The sequence below is a fragment of the Parasteatoda tepidariorum genome, chromosome 10, assembly GCF_982258835.1.
Source record: "Parasteatoda tepidariorum strain Cologne lab strain chromosome 10, Ptep-v5.0, whole genome shotgun sequence".
Lineage (NCBI taxonomy): Eukaryota > Metazoa > Arthropoda > Arachnida > Araneae > Theridiidae > Parasteatoda > Parasteatoda tepidariorum.
Genome location: NC_141764.1, coordinates 86,021,386 through 86,044,817, shown reverse-complemented (window position 1 = coordinate 86,044,817; position 23,432 = coordinate 86,021,386). Strand labels below are relative to the sequence as shown.

Sequence of the window (23,432 nt, the reverse complement as noted above, 5' to 3'; positions counted from 1 at the left end):
TTTAATTTAATAATGAATAAAGAGATTAAATTATTATGTTATACAAGTTTTTAAATTTTTTCACACTATTCATTTAAAAAAAAATGACTGTCACCCCATATTTCTAGAACCAACAAAGTGAATTAAAGAACATTTACACACAGTTATGTTGCGCCATATTTCAAGAACCAACAAAGTGAATTAAAGAACATTTACACACAGTTATGAAACTCATTTATAAATATAATGCAATTTTTTTAATAATTATATACTATTTAATTTAATAATGAATAAAGAGATTAAATTATTATGTTATACAAGTTTTTAAATTTTTTCACACTATTCATTTAAAAAAAAATGACTGTCACCCCATATTTCTAGAACCAACAAAGTGAATTAAAGAACATTTACACACAGTTATGTTGCGCCATATTTCAAGAACCAACAAAGTGAATTAAAGAACATTTACACACAGTTATGAAACTCATTTATAAATATAATGCAATTTTTTTAATAATTATATACTATTTAATTTAATAATGAATAAAGAGATTAAATTATTATGTTATACAAGTTTTTAAATTTTTTCACACTATTCATTTAAAAAAAAATGACTGTCACCCCATATTTCTAGAACCAACAAAGTGAATTAAAGAACATTTACACACAGTTATGTTGCGCCATATTTCAAGAACCAACAAAGTGAATTAAAGAACATTTACACACAGTTATGAAACTCATTTATAAATATAATGCAATTTTTTTAATAATTATATACTATTTAATTTAATAATGAATAAAGAGATTAAATTATTATGTTATACAAGTTTTTAAATTTTTTCACACTATTCATTTAAAAAAAAATGACTGTCACCCCATATTTCTAGAACCAACAAAGTGAATTAAAGAACATTTACACACAGTTATGTTGCGCCATATTTCAAGAACCAACAAAGTGAATTAAAGAACATTTACACACAGTTATGAAACTCATTTATAAATATAATGCAATTTTTTTAATAATTATATACTATTTAATTTAATAATGAATAAAGAGATTAAATTATTATGTTATACAAGTTTTTAAATTTTTTCACACTATTCATTTAAAAAAAAATGACTGTCACCCCATATTTCTAGAACCAACAAAGTGAATTAAAGAACATTTACACACAGTTATGTTGCGCCATATTTCAAGAACCAACAAAGTGAATTAAAGAACATTTACACACAGTTATGAAACTCATTTATAAATATAATGCAATTTTTTTAATAATTATATACTATTTAATTTAATAATGAATAAAGAGATTAAATTATTATGTTATACAAGTTTTTAAATTTTTTCACACTATTCATTTAAAAAAAAATGACTGTCACCCCATATTTCTAGAACCAACAAAGTGAATTAAAGAACATTTACACACAGTTATGTTGCGCCATATTTCAAGAACCAACAAAGTGAATTAAAGAACATTTACACACAGTTATGAAACTCATTTATAAATATAATGCAATTTTTTTAATAATTATATACTATTTAATTTAATAATGAATAAAGAGATTAAATTATTATGTTATACAAGTTTTTAAATTTTTTCACACTATTCATTTAAAAAAAAATGACTGTCACCCCATATTTCTAGAACCAACAAAGTGAATTAAAGAACATTTACACACAGTTATGTTGCGCCATATTTCAAGAACCAACAAAGTGAATTAAAGAACATTTACACACAGTTATGAAACTCATTTATAAATATAATGCAATTTTTTTAATAATTATATACTATTTAATTTAATAATGAATAAAGAGATTAAATTATTATGTTATACAAGTTTTTAAATTTTTTCACACTATTCATTTAAAAAAAAATGACTGTCACCCCATATTTCTAGAACCAACAAAGTGAATTAAAGAACATTTACACACAGTTATGTTGCGCCATATTTCAAGAACCAACAAAGTGAATTAAAGAACATTTACACACAGTTATGAAACTCATTTATAAATATAATGCAATTTTTTTAATAATTATATACTATTTAATTTAATAATGAATAAAGAGATTAAATTATTATGTTATACAAGTTTTTAAATTTTTTCACACTATTCATTTAAAAAAAAATGACTGTCACCCCATATTTCTAGAACCAACAAAGTGAATTAAAGAACATTTACACACAGTTATGTTGCGCCATATTTCAAGAACCAACAAAGTGAATTAAAGAACATTTACACACAGTTATGAAACTCATTTATAAATATAATGCAATTTTTTTAATAATTATATACTATTTAATTTAATAATGAATAAAGAGATTAAATTATTATGTTATACAAGTTTTTAAATTTTTTCACACTATTCATTTAAAAAAAAATGACTGTCACCCCATATTTCTAGAACCAACAAAGTGAATTAAAGAACATTTACACACAGTTATGTTGCGCCATATTTCAAGAACCAACAAAGTGAATTAAAGAACATTTACACACAGTTATGAAACTCATTTATAAATATAATGCAATTTTTTTAATAATTATATACTATTTAATTTAATAATGAATAAAGAGATTAAATTATTATGTTATACAAGTTTTTAAATTTTTTCACACTATTCATTTAAAAAAAAATGACTGTCACCCCATATTTCTAGAACCAACAAAGTGAATTAAAGAACATTTACACACAGTTATGTTGCGCCATATTTCAAGAACCAACAAAGTGAATTAAAGAACATTTACACACAGTTATGAAACTCATTTATAAATATAATGCAATTTTTTTAATAATTATATACTATTTAATTTAATAATGAATAAAGAGATTAAATTATTATGTTATACAAGTTTTTAAATTTTTTCACACTATTCATTTAAAAAAAAATGACTGTCACCCCATATTTCTAGAACCAACAAAGTGAATTAAAGAACATTTACACACAGTTATGTTGCGCCATATTTCAAGAACCAACAAAGTGAATTAAAGAACATTTACACACAGTTATGAAACTCATTTATAAATATAATGCAATTTTTTTAATAATTATATACTATTTAATTTAATAATGAATAAAGAGATTAAATTATTATGTTATACAAGTTTTTAAATTTTTTCACACTATTCATTTAAAAAAAAATGACTGTCACCCCATATTTCTAGAACCAACAAAGTGAATTAAAGAACATTTACACACAGTTATGTTGCGCCATATTTCAAGAACCAACAAAGTGAATTAAAGAACATTTACACACAGTTATGAAACTCATTTATAAATATAATGCAATTTTTTTAATAATTATATACTATTTAATTTAATAATGAATAAAGAGATTAAATTATTATGTTATACAAGTTTTTAAATTTTTTCACACTATTCATTTAAAAAAAAATGACTGTCACCCCATATTTCTAGAACCAACAAAGTGAATTAAAGAACATTTACACACAGTTATGTTGCGCCATATTTCAAGAACCAACAAAGTGAATTAAAGAACATTTACACACAGTTATGAAACTCATTTATAAATATAATGCAATTTTTTTAATAATTATATACTATTTAATTTAATAATGAATAAAGAGATTAAATTATTATGTTATACAAGTTTTTAAATTTTTTCACACTATTCATTTAAAAAAAAATGACTGTCACCCCATATTTCTAGAACCAACAAAGTGAATTAAAGAACATTTACACACAGTTATGTTGCGCCATATTTCAAGAACCAACAAAGTGAATTAAAGAACATTTACACACAGTTATGAAACTCATTTATAAATATAATGCAATTTTTTTAATAATTATATACTATTTAATTTAATAATGAATAAAGAGATTAAATTATTATGTTATACAAGTTTTTAAATTTTTTCACACTATTCATTTAAAAAAAAATGACTGTCACCCCATATTTCTAGAACCAACAAAGTGAATTAAAGAACATTTACACACAGTTATGAAACTCATTTATAAATATAATGCAATTTTTTTAATAATTATATACTATTTAATTTAATAATGAATAAAGAGATTAAATTATTATGTTATACAAGTTTTTAAATTTTTTCACACTATGCATTTAAAAAAAAAATGACTGTAGAATTATTAAAATAAATAGACATAAATTTTTCCAAAAATCATTTTCAAAATTTTCTGTTTAACTTAAGCCATTATGAAATATGTAATAAGTTGTATTCTTATTTTAGACTAGTAATAAAATGTCTTAATTCGTCAAAAAGAGGAAGAAAAAAATTAAGAAAACGTATACTTTCGTGTCTTATCTTTTAACCTAAAATTTTAAAAAATGAAAGTCTACATTGTTAGCAATAATTTGTAAAAATTAATATACAATTTAAAAGCTAAAATAATGTAAGTGTTCTTTTGTGTGCACTATACTATTTTAAAGAAATAATGATATCTAGATCACATTTTCAAGAGCTTTCTTTCATATAAAAATAACAAATCATTTTTATGAGAAACAAACTGTTAAAAATAAATGTTATACAAAAACTGAGCTTTTAGAATAAAAAACATCTCAAAGTAGTGTTTTTTTTCTTATTATTATCTTTGCAATTACGAAATAAATGTAAAATTAATGAAAAATCTAGGTCAGTTCTATTGCCAATATTTTTATCTAAGAAAAAGCAAAAATTTGTAAATTTATGTTCATAGAATAAAAATCTATTAAAATTTCCCCATAAAAATTTTGTCCAAAAATAATTTTCCAAATAATTCTTTGCCGAATATTTGGCCAAATATTCCTTACATCCCTAGTAATCACATCTTTTTAATCTATATTATATAAAACGCTAATACGTATGTATCAATAAAACCGATGATATTTTTTTTCTCGCGATGGCAACAGTTTTCATTTTTAATTGATAGGCTTCGGCGCGCAAGAACACGTAGCGAGCATCATATGGCTAATCTATATTATATAAAACGCTAATACATTTTAATTGATAGGCTTCGGCGTGCAAGAGCACGTAGTGAGCATCATATGTCTAATCGGGTGAATTCTCACCGAATTATCAAAACAATTCTCACAAAATTATCTTCATCAAAGCCGATGTTTTACAACCGGCGTTCAGTACTATTTCATATTGTTTCACAACAAATGGTTTTAGCCCTCTGGTGGGAAAGACTTTAAAGCAAAACTTACAACAGTTACTTTTCTCAACAATAGAAATTTAGAATAGTGTAATTAAGAAAAATATGTGAACTGTTTGCAATTTCAAATTAATATTGAATTGCACAGGTTTATAATTATCTACAGTGAAAAGTTTTTGGAACTTCAGTGTTCAAAAAAGTATACAAAAGCTAGGCATTAAGAACGTATCCAATGAGCGAGCATCGGATTGCGGAGTTCCGGGGGTTGGCGAGCGCCAGCGAGAAGGGGGCAAAGCCTCCTAGTCAAATTTATTGTTCATGTTTTCACTAAGTAAAATGCTCAAAATGATTATATCCGTTTCTATGTTCTGATAAACAGTTTTTCTTCAAATAAAATGAAAAACTGTAACAGGAGAGAAATAAATGAGAAATGTAATTCTGTTTTTTTACGTAATTTTTGAAAAATTGCAATACATGTTATTGTGAAATGTCATTTATAGATTAAACTATCAAGATCTACTGTATTTTCTTTATAAGACTCTTACATTTTTTGACCAATTGTTAAATTTTCTTGAAAAAGAAGATCAATATCGATATCAACATTGCAAACTTCAATACACCACGTCATTCCACCAACAACCTATTAAAAGAAATTGTTTTTCTTTTAAATAATATTTATTCTATATTAATCTATTCAATAATACAAAACAAAGAAGGAATATTACAAGGAAATACTGTTAGTTTCATAAAACTTTATAGCCTCATGCATGTAAAATATGCAGTTAAAATTTTAATGTAGATATCCACTAAATATATTCAAGGTTCCCAGTCTTTTATCAAAGCAAAAATTAAGTGCTTTTAAGGACCTTTTTTGAAAAAATTAAGGACCTTAAAATAGTATATTAATTGTTAATCATCAAATATGCATCCACAGTAACATTGCCAATGATTTATCTTCTAAATAAAATTCTTTTCAATAAGCACGTGTGGTAGCAGTAAAATTAAACTTCTTGAACTCAGTTGATTTTGAAGGTAAATATGGGTAGAGACCTTAGAACTGTCAAAAAAAAATAAAATATGCATGATCTTTTTCATGCAAAATATCCAGCTACCTCTACCCTCACACTATATTTTTGCTTTTAGGATACTCTACTCTCAACACAGGGTCTCATTCTAGGTGAAAGGAAGATTGTATAAACGAAAGAACTAATAAATTAATTATTATAACAATGAACGAAGGGCATGTTTTCTTCCTTTTGCCTATAGCCACTCTCATTCTTGTCTCTCAAAACGCTCTGACCTCAAAACTAGTCTCATTCTAAGCAAAAGAAAGACGAACTTTTAGTTTTAAATATTTTTGTAAAACAAAAAAAAATTTCTAATCAATTAGTGATACTGGAAACTCAATAAAACTAAAAATAATTTTTGAATCGGATATACAACACTAACTGAGCTTCAACATAATACAGTAAAAACCATGCCATCTCAAAAAGGTATTGTGCAAGAACATTCTAACATAAAATAGGTCTAAATAAAACAAACTTGTCACTACATTGTTCTTCTATTTGTAAAAAAATTAAATTATGAATAAATTGACTTGCTTAGAGAAACCCTTTTTGGTGATGCCCCCCCCCCCCAGTTTCTCACTTGCAGCTTCCCTGGCGGACACACTTCAATAACTCTTATGGGAGACTATATCTAATGGTCACATGGAAAAGCCATCCTAGTCTAGATCAATATTTAGTAATTGATAACAAGATGCAAAATGTATGTAAAAAAAAAAATGATACAAGTGTTTTAGGCCCCATTTAAAGTTATAGACTTTAGTAAAGAATAACATGATTGACAAAGTGAGAGAAAAACTAAATTGTGGTCACTCACTTAGTCTGAAGTCTTTAACCGATTCTAAATTTAATTTAAAAGATCTGGATTAAGAATATGTTCTAAATAATTTTTGCAATTAGCAATGACAAAATGCAGAGTACTTCAAGAAAATAATTAATTACAAAATAAGCATACTTTATCGAAAGGGGACAATCCTTTGATCCTAGCTCTGAAATAACCAGCAGCAAGAAGCAACTCAATAATTTCTAGGAACTTTTTTTCTTGTTCTTCATCTTCTCGAACTTCTACCTTTCTCATAAAAATAAATTAAAGAACTATAAAATAATGGAATAAAGGAGTGTCATAAGCAATTGAAGAAAAAAAAGGTATTTTGAGTATAAGATTTAAATTAGAAAATTTAATTCAGAATATTCAAAGAAACCTAATTATTTCTCAATACAGTTATAATTCTTTCACAGTAATGAAAAGAAATATTTATATAAAAATATACATAAAATGTCTTTCTAAATGCTTATTTCAGTTGTATGCTAAATTTTTGAAACATTTGATAAAAAAAGGTAAAGATCACTAACATGTTTAAAATCACAAGTTCATGCTATGGTGAATAAAGATGAGATAGACTCATTTACCATATTTATTCATAGGCTAATTTACTGAAGAAAGTTACAGAAAAATTTCTGCATTTAAAATCATTTTTAATCAGTTCTTTGTACAGTAGGGAACCGATTATCCGGAACGATCGGGACCATCGCTATTCCGGATAACTGATTTTTCCGGTTTTCTGAATCGCTACAAAAAGCCGTTTTTTTTATTGTTAAACCCAACTAAAAAAAAATACTTGGAAATAATCTTAAAAAGAAGAAAAAACGGTGAAGTAATATACTAATGATTATTTCCAAAATGATGGTAAGGTAAACATCTTTCAAAAAAGAAAGAAAAATCCTAAAATCTTAAGAGGAAAAAAAAAAAATTAAATGGCGGGAAAATTTATCGAATTTCGTTCCGGTTTTTTGGTTTTCCGGTTTTCTAATTTCCGGATAAAGGGTTCTGTACTGTATTAATAAGTTACTACCTTAGTTCATTATTTCTTTAAGAACAAGATAGTTAAAATTTCATTTAGTTTAACATGATGGATTCAGTTTTTAATGTAAAATATAATTTCAAATGACTTCGGACACATGATGGTGACTGTTTGCGCCAACTATTATCGCTAAAGAGATTTTTCTAATAAAAGCTTTTGGTAAGAAAAAAAAAACTTATAAAGGTTTGCATAGTATGATTACAAGTTGATCCTGGGGTATTTCTGCATCATAAACTGTGGCACCAATTACAATCCTCAAGTTGCCAAATGAATTTTAAACTTGCAAATATTTTTAAAATAACATGTATAAAGGTTTTCCCTGGTGCGGCTACTAGTTATACCCTTTGAGTTGGTCGCCTATCGTTATGATTTTTTTCTTCTTTTTTTAGGTTTCTCGAAGGCCACTGCCAGGAAGTTGTCAAGAACCAAGATTTTCATTTACTCACAATCTATATCTTTTGCATCGCGGGATTTGGTTGGTGCAGATTAAAATTCGTCAGGCTCAGATCTCAAAATGCTTTAATTTCCGGAAAAACATATATTTATTAGTGAAAAGGGTTTAGAAATTTAAAGTAAAACAATAATATATTGCAATACATATATATATATATACATACAAGTGATATTTCCGCATTGTGATCTGCCACGTCAACTACAATCACAAAAGTGCTAAATTGTTTTTAAATGAGAAAAATTCGAAACAAAAACATGTAGAGGTTTGCCCAGGAGTGGCTACAAGTTTTACTCTTAAAGTTTGTCCCTTTCTGTTTAATTGCTCCAGGGCCACTGATCAGAAGTCGCCTAGACTTTAAAATTATTTTACCATGGATCAGAATATGGAAATTGTTCCTAGATATATATGGAATGGAAATTTTGTTAAATTGGTTTCTTACAATGGAAACAAAATTTATAAACAAAATTGATGAAAAAAAGAATGAAAAGTTTTTTAACATTTATTTTTCACCATGGAAAAAAAGGTTTAAATATGCCAAAATTTGGCTGTAAATACATGAATACTATAAGACAAACCTTTAATAATTCATACAATAATTGTTCACACCATTTCGGTTTTTAAATGCATTCTAAAAATTGGAAACGGAAATTGTGAAGAAGAAGAAAAGTACTTCTTTAACAGTTGATAGCCTATTAAACAGTATTATTTTTTGAATAAAATTTGGAAGTAACTTAACAGTTACTGGGGAGTTTTGACCAAAATCACCGAAAATGTAAAAGCATATTTTTACTTAGTAAACTTAATAATGAATGGATGATAAATAAATTGAATTTTTAAAATATGCTGAAATTTATTTTCAATTATTCACAAATTTCAACAAAATATATTTTTAAATAACCATTAGGATTTTTGAAAAATAGTAACTTTCAAAATCTCCCTTAGGATTAAAAAATTCAATTGTTCCCAATTTTTAATAATGTTTCGTAATCACCTTATTAGTTTTGTTTAAGTTTCCAAAATCTGGAACAGGTGGAGGCCTGCTTGCACGACGAACAACGCCTACAGCAGCCATGATTCTAATTCACAAATTAACACAGGACACACCGGATAATGTATTTCATTTGTTTATATTTTCATTTCGTTCCAATCATAGATTTTTGTAGATTTTCGCCTAAGATTAATAGGAAGTGAAGGTCTGTTTTATATGTTGGCAACGATTAAAAGGTTACTATTTTAATTCTCGTGGCTACATTATTTGCTGTTTTAGTCGCCAACCAGCGCTTTGCTTTTGCCCTGCTTTGTGCTTTGGCTCCATTGTAAAGTAGCAGTTCAGTGCAGCACGTGTTAGAATCACTAGTGATAAACATTGATTTTATTAATTTTAGTACTTAATTCTTCATTTTAAGACTTGGATAATCTATTAAATCTCTTATGGTAAGTTTAACTATTTATATAAGTTTTGAATTTTGAAAATATTCAACTTTTATGTTGTTGTATGTTACATCCCGTGTTAAATCTTATATTTATACATATTATAATCGCTCGATTATTGATATAGCTAAGTGTTTATTTTTTCTTCCTATGCTCGTGTAAATGTTGAATAAACAACGTATAGCTAATATAAAGAAACTTACTACGATTATATTTAATTCCGTAAGCATGTTATCAGATTTGTTATGGTACGTTGTAGGGTTTTATTAATTTCAAAAGTTTTATTTATAGTTTTGGATTTTAAATATTCTATTCCGTACTATTCAATTCATATACGTGTAACCTTTTTTGGTAATAAATAGTGAGTGTAGTCGCTTGATTGTTAACATTATGTATAAACGTGTAAGTGTGCAGTAATTAACATATGACTATAATTCTGCTACATATTATAGTATATAAATCTCCTGTGTTGTATCTTCGGATATCACAATTTAGACTGTTACAGTAAAATGTGTTTAGGTTGCAGGAATGCATTCGCTTACAGAAAACATGTGGTCTAATTTATAACTCAGAATTGTATAATAATACAAGTAATATTGTATGCATAAAATCAAAAGTGTTTTATAATTTACTACATTTAAATAATTTTAATGAATGTAAAAGAAATACAAATAAACTGAAAGAATTTCATTAGTTATCACACTCAGTGATCTAGTATTTGTTTAAGCATGTTATAGTATTTCTTCTAATATATATTTTTTTTCATTTAGGTGGTTAAGGCTTCAGTAATCCAGGATTAAAAGTTGAATTATTTGAAACCCCATCTTCCTGATGTAATTCTGGGTCGCAATGTGCAGCTTCAAAACTTCCCAGGATTTAAAATTAAATGTTTAATGGAGAAAATAAAAGAGTTTAGTAGATTTGGTGTGACTGTTCTACATATTGGAAAGTACCTCGTCTAATTTCACATAAATTGGCTATGCCGTTATCCTTTTAGATAATAGAACTCAGTGGTTATTTAATAAATGGGTTTTCTATGAATAAAAAGAATTTTGTTTTTTAGTTGTTATATCTTGAATAAATTTTGAGAAGGTTCTTGAGAATATATGTATTTTCTGTTACGCTTTTCAAATTGAAATAGGATAGCTAAATTTGTTAAGAAAGAATGTGATTTTCTAACAATCTTTTCAATGTTTATACTTTTTTAGCTCCCGTTTCAATGTGAACCATATTTCTCCCTGTTCATTTAATTATCAGCTCTTGTATATATACCAAAAACTTTACGAATGTGCATTCAACTGCCAAACACAAATTCTGATTTGTAATTATTAATGAATCAAAATAATTTCATTCCTCTTATTTTATGTTTTCAGAATATAATATACTTTAATTTGTTAATAAACTCCCTATTGTCTTTAGATATTATTTTTATAATGCTACCCTGCTGGGGGTTTTTTTTTCTCCTATATTTTTAAAGACTTCAAACTGCTGTAATAGAAGCAGTTTTACATAATCGTTTTAAATATTTTGTAAGTGTTTAACATTAATTTCAGGTTCTGTGGATGGTAGGGCCAATATAACAGTCTGAAAGATTAAGAGATTTTGTTGAACAATCCTAGAAGGGTATAGTATAAAGAAAATGTTCATTAATATTTTTGCATTTTAATTCTTGTATTAGAAGATTTATAAATGGTGTACTTTTGTATAGTGTCATGGCCATTTTAACCAACAATAAGTGCCTAAGGAGTTTATAAAATCCGTAACATTCTTTACCTTTTTTAATAAATTTGAACAAGTGTGCCATTCATGATTAAGAATTTTGTAAAACCAAGTAATGTAAGGCATAAGATATTTATAGAATGTAAACCATTCTTCCCTTCAAGTTAAGGATAAAAAAAATTCTAAGATTTAAGTGATTTAAAATATTTAATGGTCATGACACAAAAGGAATATATGCCTCTTGGGGAACCCGCCTTGCTATATGCTGTTAGGTTGTTCCGTATTGAATTATGATTATAGTGTACTTATTACTTGTTTCTGGTTTTCTATATATAATAATAGATTTTATAAAATGTTAAACCCTAAGCAATGTTTTAATTTTTTTTTTTTAGATATTTAATCATTTGAAATTAAAAGAAAGTGAGCTAAATTATAGCATGTTTAGGTTTTTAAGTACTATAATAATCTGTTTTTAAATATGTTTTTGGAACAACCTAATAAAAGGGGTCAACGCATCTATGCAACCGTACCTCTTGAGCAGAGCTGTATTTACTTTGCTTATTTGTAAAGTGTTAAGAGTTTCATTTAAGATTATTGTAAGAATAAAATGAAAATAATTATTTGAAGTTTCACTTCAAAAAAGCATAGAGAGTTTACAGCCCTGCTCTTAGGTGATGTGGAAAATGGTTGCAATCATGCATGTTTTAAAAGTTGAATTTCAGATCTGTTCTTTTCATTATTCTGAGGAGAGCCAAATTTACAAGCATTTACTAAACCTAGAGGTGGAAACTGGAGCAGCCTGTCATTATTAAACATCTTGTCTGTCCTAGGTGATGAAAATTGGTTCAATCAGCTGTATATTCAAATTTGTTTAATTTTTGAACGAAGAGCATGTTTAAAACTTCAGTCTTACCTTTTGAAGGGCAACTCAATATTTTTAGAATGTATTTGTATGTCATCTTTAAGCTGTATATAATAAAACTATTGTGTTTGGTTTTTGCTCAACAATTACTGTGTTTATATGCACGTTTTTAACAAATTTTCTGTTCTCACACTGCAGAGTTAATGTACCTTTTAATAATATATCCTTTAAGCAGCACCCGCTTTTTTTTTTTTTTTGCAAGGTGTATAATTTTTAAAAAAAGTTTTTTTTTTTTTTAAAGAGAGAATGTTTAGTTAAGATTCTATCTCATCAAAACTTTGTGCATCATTTTACAGAATTCTAACTGGAAAAAAAAAAAAAACTATTTATATTAATAAATTATGTATTTAGAATATCAATTAACTTTTCCCCTGTAATATTTTTCCTTGACATTAATAAGTTGTTAAAAGCTCATATTCACTTCAAATTGATTCCATTTTTTATTATTATTCAAATTACAATCGAATCTCCAGTATACGAAACTGTTAAATTTTAAAAACTGTTTCAATTTTAAATAAGCACCAATTAAAAAAAAAATCGTTTTATGCAATAATCTCTTATTAATTATTGAAGCTCTAATTCAACGTTATTTACAGGGTTCCCTTGGTCCTTGAATACTGCTTAAATTTTACTATGGTGCAAGATTTTAGTAAAAATTCCTCAAATTTCAGTATCATTATAGTTGATAGAAACAATTTTTTAGTCTTACAAAAATATTAGAAACAATTCGTTCTTTTATCTCCTGGAATGAGACCATGCATTAAGAGTAAAACATTTTAGCGAGACAGGCAGAGATGTCATTTCATTAATATATTGGTTCTTTTTATAAATTCTTACTTTTGCTTAAGATGGTACCCTTTATGGTAAAAAATGGTTGCATTAAAATTAGTTAATCCTTTTGCTTAGGGTGCACCATTGTACCAGCTGTTAGTAAAAGATAAATGTTTTTTTCTAGATTACTTAGTAACATGTGATATTAATTCCTAATAACAGTTTTGGCTGGAAATAATTTTATATATAGCTAATTATAAAAATTAATGTAATGTATTTGCCATTCAGTAATAATTTCAAAATATTTCAATCACTTACTATTTTTAATGAACTGAATCATAACAATAGTAGAGAATTATTGTACAAAAGAGTGACAAGAAAATTATGAAAACATAAATTTATATTTTAATTAAGGAACCTTAAAAATTTTCTGACCATGAAAAATCGTTTTAGACTATTTAATTAATCTATAACATTGAAAACTAATATATGAAATATCTTAGTTTGAAAATTATAAATCCTCTCAAGCTTAATCGTACTTTTATCCTGTATAAAGTTTCATAAGATATTTAATGCAATGAATTTAAAAAATGTAAAATTAGGGCTTGTGGGTAAAAAAAGAAGTAGAACAAATTAAGGTGTTTGGATATTAGTAGAGTCTTGTATTTACTTGGAATGAAACTTAATTTAACATGACATAATTAAGAAAATTCTCATGCGTAACATCACGAATCCTTTTATTATATACCCTTATAAATGAAACATTTTATAAATAGACGAAAAAAATTCTTTTTTTTTTGATGATGTGAAAAAAGCTTTACAGTAATTTGCATAGGGATGCACAACCTTTTTGAGTGAAGGGCCACATTCACAGCAAATTGACCATTGAAGTGCTGCATGCCAAGTATTTAGAAAGACATGTTAATCATGTAATATGTTTGCATAAAATTGAATATCTTTAAGTGCTTAAAATTAATAGCTGATTACTTAGGGAAAGAACAGAATCAATTATCAGAAAAAAATTTCAGATAAAGTGAAAAATAATGAGAAAATTCATGTTTTTTTGTTTCATCACATTACATAATAAAGTATATTTAACATTAAAAATTTGTAATTTTCATACAATTAAAATTTTTAAAAATTAAATATACTAATTGATAAATTAAATGCAAGTTGAATAATTTAAAGAAAGTTTGCGGGACTAAAAATGATGTTAAATTAAAACAAAACCCTTGCAGGGAATTATAAGATTCAACATTTAGTAGGCAAATTAGTACTCCAACTTTAAAACATTTTAAATAAATTATAAGAGAAAATAAAATAAAACATTAATTTTGAAGGAATTATTTTCCTTAATAATAAAAAACTATTAAGATACTTGTTTACAACTCTTTATGACCAATACTTTTTTAACATGTTACTACTTACAATTAATACACATATATATTAACAGCTAATTAAAATTTACATTACGCTACTCATCTTGATTAAACTTTTTTTTTCTGTTAAAATTTAAGGATATACAAATTTCCCAGCATATGATGATAAATGATACAAGATGGTCCATGTTGTAGATAGCAATTGGCTTAAAAAATGTCTTACGGTTTAACCTGCGATATGCAAATTTTCAAATATTGTGATAATTTTATCTACTTGATCATCTGATAGCTTTTTCGGGATATTAAATGAAAAATTAATAATTTTGTTTAAAGACTGCTCCACAATCTCTAGAACAAGCCCAATTCATTCTGGAAAACAGTCTTTCTGCAGAATCTGATCTTGTGATCTGCTTTAAACTTAAGGCAAATAACTTAATCAGTTTTTGGAATTTGTCCCACATGGTGCTCTTCCTTTTCTAATTTTTGAATCGCGTGAATACGAGTAGCGATGTGTGATTTTTAAATCAATTTACGAATTGTTATGTGTGATATTTAAACAGCGTGAATAAAACACTCGATGCATGAACACAAATCGAGATGCGTGATTTTTAAATTGCGAGAAGATTCACAGTGTATGATATTTTAAACGCCAGAATACGAATCACGATGGGTGACTTAATTACGAGAAGAATCAAACCAAATAATTTTAAAAACGCACGAATCACGACATGTGATTTTTAAATCATGTGATCACGAAAGAGAATAGGTTGGATATGTGTTGCTAAACATGCACATGTTCATGAAACTAAAGAATTGGGAAAGTGTATTGAAATGTTCCCTTGCATAAGGGATTCGCGCTTAATATAAATTTATATATCTCGTTTTATTTCTTTATTATTATTATTCTCTTTGGAAAGGAATCGATTTCGCTGAAATACGTAAGTACTTTTTAAATTAACTAAAATGAAGAAGAAAAGAAAGAGTCAAATATCATGAGCTCTAATCTTTGTTTAAATATCGGGATAATCAAAATCACAATACATCAATAACTGCCAAAAAAGGAAGAAGAAAATAACGTTTCACCTCTTATATTTATGTCAAAATCGGCACAATTAGAGCACGTAAAAAATCATTATTTTAATGCGTAATTCATAACCCATGTGCTGTGAAAATGTAGTACTAAAAATGTCAGGATTTTTTAAATCACGGAGAAAAGCGTAATAACTAGCGAAAAGTCATTGGATTTATCATAAAATCGGCATACATGAAGATAGTCAATAGTGACAAATAAAATTCGAAATTATGTATAGTATTAAAAATATTGGGATTTTCAAAACTATGCGTAAATTTGTAGCATTAACCACCGGAAAAAAAGCAATCGAAAAACTACATTAAGAGAGATAGGGTGAGTCAAAAACCTAGATGCGCTATTATAAATTTTCGAATTATTTTTTTATTTTCAAAAAAAAAAAAAAAAAATTGAATTGATCTTTTTATTTTGTTCAAGTTGCTACAGCTGTTCACACATTAAAGTTTGTCAGGCCGCTGGTTGCACACCCCTAATTTACATATTTCACTTCATAAAAATAGATAATTTTTTATTAATGAAGTAGTTTAATTTTTAATTTAAATCACTGTAATACGTCTAAATATTTGAAAAAAAATGCAATATTAGTTATCATATTAAAAGTTAAGCACTTGTAATGGAAATTTTATTAACAACAACAGTTATTTTATATAAATTAAAAAATATTCGCAAGGTTTAAGAATCCTGGATGTTTTATAAAGGACGGTTACTTCATTTTTCCATTATAATTAACGGCACATTAGTATGCGCTTAGAATGAGTTGAATCTATACCAATTTATGTATCAAGTTCATTTTTCTTTAATTTTTAAAAAGTATTGCTCTAAGGACAATTATTATGCTTAATGATCTCGTTTAATTAATTTTCAAAAAACACCACCTTGGAAAGATGTGCGTTTCTTTCTTTAAATAGGCCCACTCGAAAAAACCAAGCTCGGGTTCGCGAAATTTTCCTGGTAATAAATACAATGGTATCAGTGCTTGAATTATAATGAAATTGCTCTCTTAGTATTTATTTATTTATTTTTTAAATGCAAAAATTGGCATTGTCACTGGGGGCATACATATGTAAATTTCAGGATGAACAATTATACTATATTTAATGCCCTTAGTTTTTCAAAACAATTATTTAATTTTTTTCAAAAAAAGTCCTAAAGAGTTCCTAATTTTTTTTTTTTTTGCTAAAAAAATGGGAACCCAGAATTGAGTTTTAGTGACTTATAACAAACTTTCGAGGTAATACTTTTTAATATTTCGTGAAGGAATACAAGATTAGTCTATTTCTTCGTCAAAATAAGTGAGTTAAGTATGGTTCCAAATTGCTAAAGAAAAGCTTTTGGAATTTTTTAAAAACAAAATACAGTCTCTAAGTAAGAAATAGACAATGTCTTTTTTAATGTTATCTAATGAAACTTTTGGTAATTTCTTTGGTAGGTCTTTGAAAATTATACTAAAGAGCAGTTTAAGGTTAAAATATTACTTTTGGAAAAAGTTGTATTCATTCTTATAGGATATATGACGAATTTCGGAAATTTCACTCCAGTGGTTGGTTGTAACATTTTTAACAGAGGCCATTTTTACAGAATTTGAAAGTTTTAAATGATTAAAAAAAGCTTCATATTATAAGGCAATTCTTTTAAAGCATTTCTTAAAGTAAGCATGGTAAAATTTATAAGGATGATTTCGAAAAAAGAATAATTTTAAACTTGAAATAAAAAACCAAATTTCGCAATATTATAAAGTATTTTTAACAATTTCACCTTTTTTTTTTAATAAAAATAATAAAATGGGATAAATTTTCGAAGGAAAAGTTACTATCGAATCTTGAATTACTATCGAGTCTTGGGAATTTATTTATTTATTTTTGTATCAGAGATTTTCTTAATATTAATGCTAAATCCGGGTTCAGCTAAGTTGGAGACAACATTTTAAATTATTTGTATAGTAGAACATCTTCCTAAAAAGCTAACGATTTTAATTAACATGATTTTTTCCTCTTTGGAAAAAGAAGAAGAAAAAAATCTGCTGTAATTGTACTTGTACTTATGGAAATAAAAAGTACCTTAAAAATTTACAAGTTGAAGCAAACATTTCTCTTTCCAGTAGATTTTTTTCCTCCGAATGAAATTTTATTTGATAGAATTTCATTTTAAATCCAATTTAGTTGTTAAACTCGATGGAGAAAGATTTTAAATCTTTGGAAATATATGCGCAATCAAGTTTTCTTGCCTACAGCGCTTTACAGAGTTAAATCTTTTAAAAATTATGTTGTTTTTTTAATTTCTTTCACTTATTATTTTTAAAAATCTTCATTAATTTATAATGTGTTTTAGATTTTTACTCTATTGAGAGAAGTTGACGTAGTTAAATTTTATAGCAAAATGAAACATTAATACTTTTGCCTAGCAAATATTTCCTGAAAATAAATATTTTCCCTTTAAAAAAAAATAAATGAACAAACAACTGTTTTTCTAAGAGCTTAATTAACAAACATCTTCAATGTTTGTTAAATGATAGTCTAAATTTATTTTAACATCAATTTTAAATTTTTTTTAACGATAACAATCAAGCGATATGAATGTTAAAATCATGTTTAATAAAATTCACCTTTTAATGTGATTTTAAAAGACATAAATGGTGAAGTAATATAATTTTATTGTGTTCAATATCATAATAAAATGACTTAATTGAGTAAGACTAAATAATATCTTTGTGCAACTGCTAATTTATTTCCAAGTTAAGAAATAGTACATCATTAATGACAGTCACGTGTGCAAGATACTTCGACGTAAGATGTTCTAAAGCCTAGAGACAGTAATAAATCTGTCCAATCATAGACAGGGCATGAAATTTCAGATTTTTGCGCTCACTAAAGATTCGCCAATAATGAGATAAACCACTCGACTAAGGTAAACCTGAAAGAGGGTAAGTTCTTGGAATTTCGTTGCCACCGGGAAGATAGGACCTTCACTTCCTTCTAATCTTAGGCGAAAATCTACGTCACTACCAATCATATGTCAATTACAAGTAATGTTGCCATTAATTTTTTAAGAATGTATTTACAAATTAAAGTGATAGTGCTTATTTGATAACATTGCTCATTTTTATTTTTACAGTTAAGTTTTCTATTTTTTGAAGAACCGCACGCTTGTGAAAATACTTTAACTTGTACTACAACTTGAAACTAAACTAAAAAGCGGTTATTTTGTTTATTCGTTTTCTGTCAAAACAGTCCTTTTCGCAGATTAGTAGATTTCTTCACTCTGGTCTTAAAAAGGTGAAATCTTTTGTTCAAAAATTCGAATATTAATTATTATTCTAATAGATTTAGTCTTATTTTTATTATAATTTTTTGGATGGAACGTCATAATAAATCCACTTTTTAATTAAACTGATTTAACTAGGCTTGAAAGTCCGAAGTTATAAACTTACTTTATTTTTACTCTTTATTTTGTTTTAAATCTTAAGAATCTGTATATTTTACTTGTTCTTACTTCTATTATTATTGGTACAGCAAGTGAATATTGCAGGGTTGGGGTTTTGGACAGGACTGTCTTAAAGTGTCCAAAACCTTGAACTTTGGTAAAAGGTAAAAATTCTATAGGTGTAACCATTGTACGCATAATAATTACATGTATCAATAAATATTTGATATTTTTTATGCAATTTATTTTAACTTATTAGAGGAAAATAATGTAATGTAATAGAAAAGGTTTATAATTTTAAAAGCTCCACAATTCATTGAACAACAAAAGTGAATACCTAATCCTTTAAATATAAATATGCTTTTAATACTGATAAATAATGTTTTTGCATAAAGATAAATAATGCAATATTAAAAAATAATTTTTTTTTTAAATACTAAATTTGTTTAAAAATTAACCTTTTATTTTTCACAATATTTTTGTAAAACAAAATGTTATAATTTCTGCTTTACAGGATGATAAAAAAGACATTTTAACTTAAATATATTTTAATATTACCTAACAGTTTTGAAGGGCATAACATCAGTTTCAGTTACTGACACTAGTGATGTATCACCACTATGCTAAAAGAATCGAACATTAATGAAATAAAAGTATTTTTGAATAGTACTGTAGATAAATAAACCTGTTTATGACTAACCAAGCACTTAGCCCCTAATAGCTTAACCTGTGTGGTTCAGTTATGTACTATTGAATGAGAGGACCAATTGAACTTGATTACTGATTTAAATTGAAGAGTCAAACAATATTAATAAAACATTATACTTTTAAAAACAGATATTCTCTAGTAGATTTAATTATCAATATATTATTAGTTCTATGTTTATTTTACCTTTTAAATATCGTTCAGATAAAATTGTGACATAATTTGAGTAAAAGGGTTTTGGACAGAACGGTTCAAGCCTTGGATTAATCCATTCTGTCCTAAACCTTGCCAATAATGAAATATTGTAAAAGATTTTAGTGTTGCAAAGTCTAGAAAATCAAGTTACAAATATTGGAAAGATTTTCTTAGCTCTACCAACTTCCGATGGTCCTGCAAACCGCGTACTTAGACAGACATGTTGACTGCAATTGTTGATAGTAATTGTTTAATAAACAACATTGTTCTAGGCACTAAATTACTTTTGTCAGTTAACTTTGTAATATGTTTGCATAAAATTAAATACTTTCAAATGTTTAAAAGTATTTAATTAGTAATTAAAAACTGCAAAACTGATTGCTTAGGGAAAAAACAGTCAGAAAATCAGAATCAATTTATCAAAAAAAAGTTTAGATAATTTGAAATAATTAAAAAATGTGGGAAAATTCATGTTTTTTTTATATCATATCACAAAAGTCCATTTTAATCAAAGTAAATTTTGACATTAAATTTTTTTTATAGAATTAAATTTAAAAAATAAATATTTCAGTTTATTAAAATAAATGCAATTTAAATACTTTGATTTAAAGAAAGATTTTATAGGGTTAAAAATGATTAAAATTAAAACAAAACCCCTTCAGCATTTAGTAAGAAATATTTCAGTTTATTAAAATAAATGCAATTTAAATACTTTGATTTAAAGAAAGATTTTATAGGGTTAAAAATGATTAAAATTAAAACAAAACCCCTTCAGCATTTAGTAAGAAATATTTCAGTTTATTAAAATAAATGCAATTTAAATACTTTGAATTAAAGAAAGATTTTATAGGGTTAAAAATGATTAAAATTAAAACAAAACCCCTTCAGCATTTAGTAAGAAATATTTCAGTTTATTAAAATAAATGCAATTTAAATACTTTGATTTAAAGAAAGATTTTATAGGGTTAAAAATGATTAAAATTAAAACAAAACCCCTTCAGCATTTAGTAAGAAATATTTCAGTTTATTAAAATAAATGCAATTTAAATACTTTGATTTAAAGAAAGATTTTATAGGGTTAAAAATGATTAAAATTAAAACAAAACCCCTTCAGCATTTAGTAAGAAATATTTCAGTTTATTAAAATAAATGCAATTTAAATACTTTGAATTAAAGAAAGATTTTATAGGGTTAAAAATGATTAAAATTAAAACAAAACCCCTTCAGCATTTAGTAAGAAATATTTCAGTTTATTAAAATAAATGCAATTTAAATACTTTGATTTAAAGAAAGATTTTATAGGGTTAAAAATGATTAAAATTAAAACAAAACCCCTTCAGCATTTAGTAAGAAATATTTCAGTTTATTAAAATAAATGCAATTTAAATACTTTGATTTAAAGAAAGATTTTATAGGGTTAAAAATGATTAAAATTAAAACAAAACCCCTTCAGCATTTAGTAAGAAATATTTCAGTTTATTAAAATAAATGCAATTTAAATACTTTGATTTAAAGAAAGATTTTATAGGGTTAAAAATGATTAAAATTAAAACAAAACCCCTTCAGCATTTAGTAAGAAATATAATTTAACTTTAAACATTTATTTTAAATTAATGATAAGAGACAGGGACTGAGAGATGGAGGAAAAAGAAAGAAAACAATTATTTTGAAGGAGCTATTTTTCCTATAAATAAAAAAAACTGTTAAGATACTTGTTTACAATTCCTTATGACTTTTTTAACATGACAGTTACTATTTACTATTATTACGCATATATGCCTAATGATTAATTAAAATTTACATTACTGTACAAAACTTATCTTGATTTCATATTTGCAATGTTAATTGTTAATATTTTAGATAATTTTGATTTATTAATTTTAATTTTATTGTCTTTAAACAGGCCTTCAAAATAAAATACAGTTACACCAAAAAATAAATATAAAGTGATTCAACATTTTAACTTTCTAGAACGTTAAATCAATGAGTCGCGACCGAGAGAGAAGACAAAGTTCTTCATTAGTTCCAATGTAAATTTCGCGATTTCGTGTTTTATTTATGATATTTACAGTTATAATGATTGATTTTTATTTTTATTAAAACTAATTGAAAGAGAATAGTTGCGGTGGTTTTCTTTCTTTTTTTTTTTTTACTTTTTAAAGCATTAAAAAATTAATGTCACTACCTTCGGGAGCCCCTTTCTTTTAAATAAATAAAATTTTAATGAACTCAAATATTTTTAATTTGGCGTATAAACCTAGGAATTAAAATTCAGTTTCAATGAAATGTGTGGCCCGGTACCAATTGATCCACGGACCGGGGGATGGGGAACACTGCGTGCGATAATAGATAACAAATGTACGGACATATTACGAATTATGTAATTAAATCTGTTCATTTAAATGCGAAGTTTTTCTCTATTTAATATTATTAAATTTATTTACAGCTATATGCTTGTATCTCAAAAATATTGAAAAATGAAATTTAATTTGAAGATGCAGCATCACACATTTGTTTCTTCTTTTTTAAATGATCACAATGTATCCTTAATTTAGCCGCACATTGTAAATAAAACAAAATTAATTTATAGATTAAGAAATGATTTTCTTTCTTTAATAGTAACTCGTTTTTTGAGCAATAATTTTCAAATGAGGTTTTTAATTCGACACTATCACAATTAACCACTCTGATCAATGGCTCTGTGTTGTACTTTCGATTTATTTATACATGAAACTTCTTTATTGTTACTTTCTAAGTGATTTTTTTTTTTGGGGGGGGGGGGGTATTGTAAAAGTTTAGTCTTTATTTTGGCTCTTATCACAATTTTGGTCATAATCTTTTTCACATGCTGTGATGATTTGATAGCGCATTGTAATATTAGGTAGATTAATTGAAGTTCAAAAATTTTTTCATCTAATATTTTTCAGTCATGCATTTATTTATGAATTTATTTTTTATGTCAATGCTTTCTCTAATTTTACGTTTGTAAGATAGCACGTCATAAATATTATAAATTTGAATTTATTTTAATACAATAAGCAAATTTTTATTTCGGTTCTTAAAACTTAAAATGTTCGTTTAAATACAATATTAAGTGCTGGGCTCACAAATAAATCTTTCCTATTAATTTTATTTATTTGCATTATAATAATTTGTAATTACTTTTATCGTTTTATTTTATTTCTCTTACTGACAGGGTTCGTACGCGCCAGGAATTGTCGGGGTAACCAGATTTGAAAGAAAAAAGTATTAGAATTGTCTTCTGAATCACTTTTATGGGCATTTTTCAAAATGTAATTTTAACTTGTAACGTACTTGTACGTTT

The 23,432-nt window shown here is 25.9% G+C and overlaps 2 protein-coding genes and 1 long non-coding RNA gene across 6 annotated transcripts in view; 2 read left to right on the top strand and 1 right to left on the bottom strand.

Moving 5' to 3' along the window:
• The window catches only part of fidipidine (coiled-coil domain-containing protein 93), a 37,081-nt gene extending 27,410 nt beyond the window's left edge, over nucleotides 1-9,671 (bottom strand). For 2 of the 3 annotated variants that reach the window (XM_087153270.1, XM_087153272.1), the window contains exons 1-3: nucleotides 9,466-9,671; nucleotides 7,114-7,227; nucleotides 5,640-5,734 (exon numbers count right to left, since the gene is read on the bottom strand). In XM_087153270.1, the coding sequence (XP_087009396.1) occupies nucleotides 5,640-5,734; nucleotides 7,114-7,227; nucleotides 9,466-9,546 (290 nt within the window). In that variant the 5' untranslated portion in view covers nucleotides 9,547-9,671. Of the gene's footprint in view, nucleotides 1-5,639; nucleotides 5,735-7,113; nucleotides 7,254-9,465 lie in introns of all 3 variants that reach the window. The other variant, XM_087153271.1, reaches the window with a different exon arrangement.
• Nucleotides 9,672-9,779: 108 nt separating this feature from the next.
• Nucleotides 9,780-10,965, top strand: LOC147803067 (uncharacterized). Its single transcript, XR_015429721.1, has 2 exons — nucleotides 9,780-9,908; nucleotides 10,676-10,965. It is a non-coding gene; the product is annotated as an uncharacterized LOC147803067 (long non-coding RNA).
• Nucleotides 10,966-18,922: 7,957 nt separating this feature from the next.
• The window catches only part of LOC107448621 (uncharacterized), a 32,471-nt gene continuing 27,961 nt past the window's right edge, over nucleotides 18,923-23,432 (top strand). Inside the window, exons 1-2 of one of the 2 annotated variants that reach the window (XM_043045496.3) lie at nucleotides 18,967-19,058; nucleotides 23,304-23,353. The gene's annotated coding sequence lies outside the window, so the exon portion shown is untranslated. Of the gene's footprint in view, nucleotides 19,059-23,303; nucleotides 23,354-23,432 lie in introns of both variants that reach the window. The other variant, XM_043045495.3, reaches the window with a different exon arrangement.